The following is an 8,535-nucleotide window of genomic DNA, read 5'->3' as shown; positions in this document are numbered from 1 at the left end:
TTTATCAGCTACCAAGTTTTACTGTCAAGATTTTCACCACCACAAGCTTGATTGGATGAACTATAGTAAAGATGTCGCAGTAGTCACTTTTGCGAATAAAGTCTCACATTGGAAGTTGATTTTAAAAAATAAAATAAGCAACTTATATGAAGTAGAAATACTCTTAGTGGTGTAAGATCATTTGGGAAACCCCGTGCAAATTTGGCTCAAAAAGAACAATATTATACCATATTAATTAAGAGTGTCTTTGGGTGATTTAGACCAACACCAACTGCCCTTGAGTTAAACATAGCTCCAAGTGGATAGATGTAGACATGCAACATTTTAAGCTACCTCATATACACATATAGTTGGAGTGTTGGACAATTTTAAATATATATTTTTAACTTATACTGAGTCTACATCTGTTATTATAAATTGCTAGTTGGTTATCAACTCTCTTAGGTTATCCCCAGCTCATAAAGAGAGTGACAGTAATAAGATCCTAAATAGATTGAGGTAAACAATTTCTTTTCCAGGTCCGTTAGAATTATCAGCCAGTTATATGGTGACAAATTCATCATTCTTGACGTGGAGTTTTGAAAAGTTTTTTTTTTCCTGAAATTTAACTTAATTTGCCACCCAACCAACCATGCCTTATTTGTATGAGAAGTCATACAATCGTTACTTGGTTAAAAATTTGAAGCCATTTTTTAGTGTCTTCCGTGCTAAATTGAGAGAGTTTTAGTACCTTTGTAAGTACTAAATGATGGGTGGAAGTGGAATATTAAGATGACCTTAGGCTCAGGAAAGTTACCAAGTGGTCCATGGAGAACTAGAGGACCTGGATTACTTAAAAGAAATGTATGATTAAACATTTAAAGACGGTGATCTCGAATTCCGACACATAAATATTTGTAGCTTTCTTGGGTTGTAACATTCCAACAAAATTAATTATAGCTTTGACATGGATTGATGCCGCCCTTTACGGAAACGTATCAGCTTCGTCCTTCATGGTGAGATCACCTTTTCTTCACATATTAATAGGAGAGTTAGTAACATTCAAAGTGTATACTTAGCTTGACTTTGTCCCCCTTTTCTATGTTAGCAAAGAGAGAGTCGTGCACGCAAGATAAGCATTATTACTACCATAAAAATAGTGCAAATTGATTACTATGAGAATAAGTCAGGAGGTGGTAAGGAAATGTGACTTTTCCTATTTGAAATTAATAAATAAATACTACTTGTTGGTCTACCCCTCTTTTAAAATGTTAGTCGACCCACATCTCCCTTTATTCCCCTGAGAGTTCTTTTGTTATTTTTTTAACAAAACAGGAAACAAGAAGGAAAGACTTATTGATATTTAATTGGCAATAATAGAAGAGTCCCTGGTTGATGATTTCTTGCAAACTAGGATGAGATGTTCATGTTGGTAGGTCAAAATCTAGGATATATGCTAGGTTGGCAGATATCTAGTTGGACTGTTGCATGACTTGGCATTATCTCTGCAAACCTTAAATTAGGGAAGTTCTAGTGAAGAGTGATTATTACTATTCAAAATGGTATACTGCCTCCATTCTTAAACGATACTAGTTATGTTAGGCCCGTGCTAAGTCCGGGCCCAAACTCAAGATATAAAAGTAGATATTTTAACTAAAGAAATATAATTTGTGTTAGTACAAGTGTACAACAACAACAACCATACACCCATTGTAGTCCCACAAATGGATAGTTATATGAAAGCAAAATTTTCATTCCACTCCTTTAATATTTTAACTTCCATTTTGATGAAATTATTTACTTCAAATCAAATGTAGGGCTAGAATTTGACATTTATAACTTATGTATCCTAATTTTCTGAAGTTATTTAGTTCTAAATAAATAATCTATACATAGTTAATGAACTTTTAAGACAGATACGTAATTTAACTTGTGCAACGGATGGAGCTGCTCCTCTCTTAATTAGGGATTAGGGGTTCGAACATGGATATGTAAAAAAATCTTTGGAGGAAGCGCTCCCCCAAATAGGCGCGATGCAGTGCGCATTATCTGGATTAATTGGGCTCAAATGTGGATATCGAGCACCAATCAGAAAATTAAAGAACATGAAAAATGAGGTAAGAGGTTCGATAGCTTTTGAAAAGTAGACTTTAAAAATAAAAAAAAATAAAAAAAAAAGACTTAAATAAATAAGATTAGGACCTAAAAGTAATTAATTAAAAAGTTTTAAAAAAAACTGAAAATTATTGTGAAGACTACAAAAGTCCCCAGATTCGATAGCTTTTGAAAAGTAGACCTTAAAAACAAAAAACAAAAAAAATTGACTTAAATAAATAAGATTAGGACATAAAAGTAATTAATTAAAAAGTTTTTTAAAAAACTGAAAATTATTGTGAGGACTACAAAAGTCCTCACATTTGCTCTTATATAATATAGTAATATCAAAGGCAGGTTATGGCTCCTCTCTATTTCTCTTTTCTTCATTTTTCCCAAATTTTAATTTAGAGTAGAGACACAGACATATGTTAGAATTAAAGGCTAAAATTTAATTAACTAAATAAAATTCCTACCCATAATTAGAATAATAATAAATATTTTCTTTATTTACTTTTAAAATTTTGACAATCCCACAATTCTAGCTAAAACATAATCTCTTCCATCAATGTATTAAATTACATCTGGATTTGAGTAATTCTTCGAGCTAGGTTGCGGGGAAGCTTTGGTGGTTGATTTTTTTTTTTTTTACTTTTATTAATCATATATCTAATTATGAATCACTTTGTAATTTTCAGAACATGTAGGCTAGAGTTCTAACCATTCTTTATTAATTTTTAATTATAATTAAGTCTAATTCTCTTAATCTTAAGAAAAAGAATTTTTTCCTTTTAAAAATAATTTTGGGTTATACTTAATTGAAGAAATGAAATGGATCTTTTAATTAAAGTACCCAACAAATATATCCCATGTAGTAAGATCAAAAAAGAAATATGTTTTGAAAAAAAAAAAAAACCAGCAAGGATTAAAAAGAAAAAAAACGTAGTAAATAATCCAGTGGTTGAATTTTTTTAATATATTGATGGAAGAGATAATGTTTTAGCGAGATTTGTGGGATTGTCAAAATTTTGAAAGTAAATAAAGAAAATATTTACTATTCTAATCATGGTTAGGACCTTTATTTAGTTAATTAAATCTTAGCCACTAATTCTAACATATGTCATGTGTCCCTAATCTAAGCTAGAACTTGAAAAAAAATGGAGAGAAGGGAAATTGAGACGAGCCGAATCGATCAAAGGCATATCCATTTTGATCCCATTCGTGGAGGTTCTCTATCCTACTTAAGACAATGCTAGCAGCATTTTTGTAATTAAATAGAAGAAATACCTCCGTTTTAGTTTAGGTGACATTATTTTCTTGTTAGTTCGTTTAAAAAAGAGTAAACATTTCTATATTGGGGTTCATATAACTATAAACCTAGCATTTTACTCTTAATAAAAAAAAAATTATATCCACACAAGTATTATGACATTTTAGGACCAATAATGTCGAGACTTTTTTCTCTTAAATTCCATGACAAATCAAGCTATGTCACGTACAATTGAAACCCTAATTTTTTATTTCGGTAGTTATTTCCACTTGCAATAGCCTGCAACCTTATAACATGCAAACCATTTTGATTCATAGGCCAATTACATTGTCTGTGACAATGCAAAAGTAATGACAAAAGTTACGTCGTCACAACTTGGGGGTGACTACTGTTCATTTTTTTTGGTGCGGATTGTCCTTCAAAGGCACTGTTCTTTAAATTTAGCCCCTTTAATTTTTGCCCTTCACTTAATATCTTGAGGTTCTGGATTCGAACTTCAGCTCAGTTAAAAACAAAAAATAATTCACAAGGCAGAGATTTATAGCAAAGTTAGGCTTATTCCGGCAAAAGTTAGGCCTTAAGGGAGAGTTTTGTCAAACTTTTACCCCAAATTAGACCTATTCGAGCAAAAGGTAGGCCTTAAGACAGAGATTTGTAAAATTTCAATTAAGTTAAAAAAAAAAAATTGTCTTAAGACAGAGTTTGAAACTCTGCACAAAACTTTGCCTGTCTTACGAATCCATACTCTACCTTGTAAATTTTTTTTTTTAAAAATAATTAAGCGGGAGTTTCAACCCGAAATCAAGAGATTTTTTTGAGTGACAAAAATTAAAAATCAGTGCCTTTGAAGGATAATCGCGCAAATGACCCGCTACTGTTTCATAAATAGTTAAGTTACATTTGATGAAAGAGGGTCTAACTTTTTAACTTTTAGGCCCAATAATACTCTTTCTAGAATGGATATTTTTTTTTTTTTTTTGCGCGAATTGTCCTTCTTTTGGGGTGGTCTTTAATTTTTATCTTTAAAATTGGTGGTATTTAATTTTTTGCTTTAGCTAATATTTTAAGGTTCTGGATTCGAATTCTAGCTCAGTACAAAAAAAAAAAAAAAAAACTTGCAAGACACCTATTTAAATTCGCAAGGTAGAGTTTTGCCTACAAATTGCCTTAAGGCAAAATTATGATCCGAAGGTAAAATTCTGCCTTAAGGGAGAATTTTGAAGGAAGTAATATCTTGTCCAAGTCGAAGTAGGCACTAATCTTCGGCAACAAAAGCTTAACTTAATTCCATCTGAGACTTAATTCAGCTCCAGAAAAATCAACACACACCCACACTGTTATGCACAGGGATACCATGGTAGTTGCTTTTCATCCCATCTAGGTTCTGTGGACATATTAAGAGTTAAAAACGACACATCTTCAAACAAAAGCGTGTAGTAAACCCTCCCCCCCCCCACCCCCCTCTCCCTAAGGCAGAATTTTGGCTTTGAAGATAAAATGAAAGCAAAATTTTGCCTTGCGAATCCAAACTGTACTTTGTGAATTTTTTTTAAATTTTTGACTGAGCGGGGGTTCGAATCCGAAACGAAGGGATTTTTAGCGAAGGGCAAAAGTTATAGATTTCAAATTTGAGGAACAAAAATTAAAGACCACCCTAAAATAAGGGAATTCGTGCGAATTGCCCGAATGGATAAGATTACAATTGGGCCAAAAGTTAAACAGTTAGGTCTCGTTTGGTGCGAGGGATAAAGATAAATAATTCTGAGATTATATTTGAGATGAGTTTATCCCACGTTTGATTAGAATAAAATTGCAGTATAACTAATTCCGGGATTAGTTATCCCGAGATTGTAGTGTCATTTATCCCTGTGGAAGAGTGGAATAACTAATCCCAAAATAAGTTATCCTTGGATAACTTGTTTCCAAACAACGACCCCTTATGAGTAAAGGGTTGATGTAGTTATAGTCTCGACTCTCTAGCATAAAAGGAGTGATTTCAATTTTCACTCTCTTTTCTTCAGTAATAAAAAAGAGAAAAGGTTTTTCTTTAAAGCCAGTGGCTCATCCACTAAGGACTATAGTTTAGTAGTATCAATAAAAGTCTTCTTATTTTTGCTTTTCCATTTCCTATTCCTTGTCCCCAATCCCGTGATGTAGTGGATATTTTTCTTTTTATAAAAAGGACGCCAATGATTCATCCATTTAGATGAAAAATATACCCAAACCTGTTGTGCAAATATTCAGAAGAACAAAAATGATTGGATCAATTGAGTGATATAGAGAACAAGAAACTAGCATTGCGCGTGCTGTTTAAACTGCAGGCCAAAATGTGGGAGTATGATAGGTGAAAAGATTTTGTACTTAATTAATTAGCCTCACGCTTACTAGTATACAATCACTTGAAACAAAAAGGTCTGGTGAAGTATGTAAAGTAAAAGGACACAACTGGTCATGTCCTTTGAAGTTGTCTAACTCAAATCATTGCTCTTTTAGCTTTTTTGAGTTCAAAATTCGACACTATTTAATGGATCATTCGAATAAAAGAGTTTGAAAGATATCAGCTTTTGTTTTTTGTTCATAATTTTAGCTTGCACTTGAGACAAATTTAGGATAGGTTTTGCCGGTTTTAATTATGTATACATACAAAACAATAAAGTGTGCATATATAATAAGATCACTCTCATCATGAATTTACTGTCTCTAGATTTTGAATTTGTCCGGCAGGAACACGAAGATACAAGCTTGGTTGCTACTAAAACTATAGTTGAAAAAAATTAAATTGTACGCATGTAATAAAATCACACTCATTATAAATTTACTATCGCTAGATTCTGGATTCACCTGTAGGAACAACGACAGAAAAGCTTGGTTGCTGCTAAAGCTATAAGAAAATAGTAGCCCAAAAAGTGTAACTGTTAACTAAAGATCAAGATAGGTCTTTCTATTCAGAAAATCTTTAGCATTACACAAGGAAAATGCTTTTGAATGAAAAGAACCACCTTGATTTTTTTTTTTCTCAACTAGAATAGTTGACCTAATTAATAAATGGGTCTATGTTTTGAAAAGATTTTGTCACCTCCTTTGAGTGAAATTGGAGTTCGAATTCTGCAGCTTTTGCTATAACTATAAGCCTTTGCATCAGATATTAAATGTTGTCTGAACATTGTTATAAATGCCTCTGCTCTTTCATTCAATTCTTCCATTGAAATCTGCTGAGGCTCATCTATTGAATCATGTAATTCTTCTTCTCTGTTTTCCCTCTTGTCTATTGTATATTCTTCTTTGACATCCTTTGTAATTGCTTCTTCTGATACTTCTTCTACACAAGGCACCAAATGTTTCTTGCATTCTTTCACCTCCCTTTCCTGTTTAAGACAAAATAAATAAATGAATATACACCCATTATCAACAACAACAAAAAATTATGTGCTTGGCATATACCAAAAGAAGCAGGCATGATTATATCTCTAAATAAAAAATAAAAGTATGAGAAAGACCGTTTGATTATACATTATAGTCAATTTATACTCGGCTTTGCAGTTTGGTTTTACTAGTTTGAAAAATTGGTTCCAACTATTTTTTCAAGTAAAAATATATTTTCCCTTCCACAAAAATTCAACATTTTCAAGTGAGATGCATATCCAAACACAAATCTAATTTTCAAACACCATTTCTCAACACTAACTACGTTTTCCAAATATCAACAACTTCATATTCAAACACCTACTAAGTTTTTAGATGAAATAGTTATAAAATTCGAACATTTTCTCACCTCAATCTTGGATTCAGTAGTGTTGCTGCTGATGCTTTCTTGGCTGGTTTCAACTATTGGAGTTGTTGGAGTAGTTCTAGATGTGAAAAGAATTGCTAAGAGTAAGAGATTAAGAGCAATAAACGCTATAACTCGCCACTGTTCTACAAAGGAAACTAATATTGCACGTTCTAAACATGCCATTAAAGCAGCCACACCAGCAGCAAACCATACTGCTTGTAATTTATCTTGTTTCTTTGTATCCTCCATTGATACAACCATCACCATTTCTATTTTCCTTTTGTGTTGGATTTAGTAACACTGAGTGCCAAACACAAAGCACAATGTCAAAGCTCTTTATTTTATTTTGAGTAGTGAGAAGCCAAGAGGGTCTTTGTTTTATAGAGTGGGGAGACGGGTAAAATAACACATGAATTTGGGCTATATTTACATGAAATGCCACTGGATTTCATGCTTGTGTGGGTGGGGGGGGTCATAGTTTAATGATCAGGTGATGTGACAAGAGAGAATGTTTTTTGAGGGACAAGGAAACATTCCCGTCTGCTATATCACAGAAACCTCAGCACTCTGCTCTTTTGTTTTGTTATCATTCCTCCTACTGAATTTTTCTATCTTCACTTGATTGTTGTTACTGTTTGGCTTTTTTAAAATTTCAGGCGTGCAGCGGCTTTTACCATTAACATGTTACCAAAAGCAATTTAAACTTAAGGATCACTTCTAAGTAGGATGGTTCTACGTTAGTTCAGTAATTTTGACTTAAATTCTGAATTTGTAATAAAAGATTTATTTACAACAATAACATACCCAATGTAAATTCAAAAGATTTATTTAATATGCTTAAATAATTTATTCCAGACCAATACAGCAACCCATGAACTTGGTAGTAGACAGTTCGGGTGATAGTTGCGTCCTGAATCCAGTCAATGACACATCTCCTATTTCGTAGAGAAGCGGCTGAATAAACTGTCCAGTTTTAAAATCAAAAACTCATAAACTTAAAAGCTGGAATCGTCACTATAACTCAAAAATATATCATATAGTGTCGATGCAGTTATTTCATCATCTTTTGTAATATGCTAATGCCTTAAGAATATTCTGTTCTTATACCAATCACCACCTAGAAACTTGAATCCTGTTTCTCTACAATATATGGTCCTCTCTTTCCAATACCATTCTAATATAACCAGTTTAGCTTTCCTTTTTCTTTTCTTTTCTTATATGAATGGACAGTATTATTGACCCAATCCTCTTTAATAATAAATCTGTTTCCTAATTCATCTTTTAACTCAACATGAATTTGAGGGTGGCGCCCTTTTTAATACTTTTTGATTGCCTCCCTATCTCTAAAAAGCACTTCATATGTCAATACTTCCGATAAGTGAGTCTTAATTTGATAAGTAGAACAACTATCAAAGGTGAA

At 32.5% G+C, this 8,535-nt stretch overlaps 1 protein-coding gene across 1 annotated transcript; it reads right to left on the bottom strand.

The window, feature by feature from the left end:
• Nucleotides 1-6,023: 6,023 nt before the first annotated feature.
• On the bottom strand, nucleotides 6,024-7,465 carry LOC132622591 (uncharacterized). Its single transcript, XM_060337217.1, has 2 exons — nucleotides 7,116-7,465; nucleotides 6,024-6,708 (listed from the first exon to the last, which is right to left on the bottom strand). Exons 1-2 carry the CDS (start codon nucleotides 7,380-7,382, stop codon nucleotides 6,382-6,384), a joined length of 594 nt encoding a protein of 197 aa, XP_060193200.1. The 5' UTR covers nucleotides 7,383-7,465; the 3' UTR covers nucleotides 6,024-6,381.
• Between the last annotated feature and the right edge of the window lie 1,070 nt (nucleotides 7,466-8,535).

The sequence above is a fragment of the Lycium barbarum genome, chromosome 12 (assembly GCF_019175385.1).
Source record: "Lycium barbarum isolate Lr01 chromosome 12, ASM1917538v2, whole genome shotgun sequence".
Lineage (NCBI taxonomy): Eukaryota > Viridiplantae > Streptophyta > Magnoliopsida > Solanales > Solanaceae > Lycium > Lycium barbarum.
This window is presented reverse-complemented; position numbering and strand designations above follow the sequence as displayed.

Excerpts from the sequence above, each read along its gene's own strand:
- LOC132622591 (XM_060337217.1), bottom strand. The coding sequence starts at position 7,382 with ATGGTGATGGTTGTATCAATGGAGGATACAAAGAAACAAGATAAATTA. Across the intron at positions 6,709-7,115 it reads CTACTGAATCCAAGATTGAG|GAAAGGGAGGTGAAAGAATG; the intron begins GTGAGAAAATGT and ends TGTCTTAAACAG.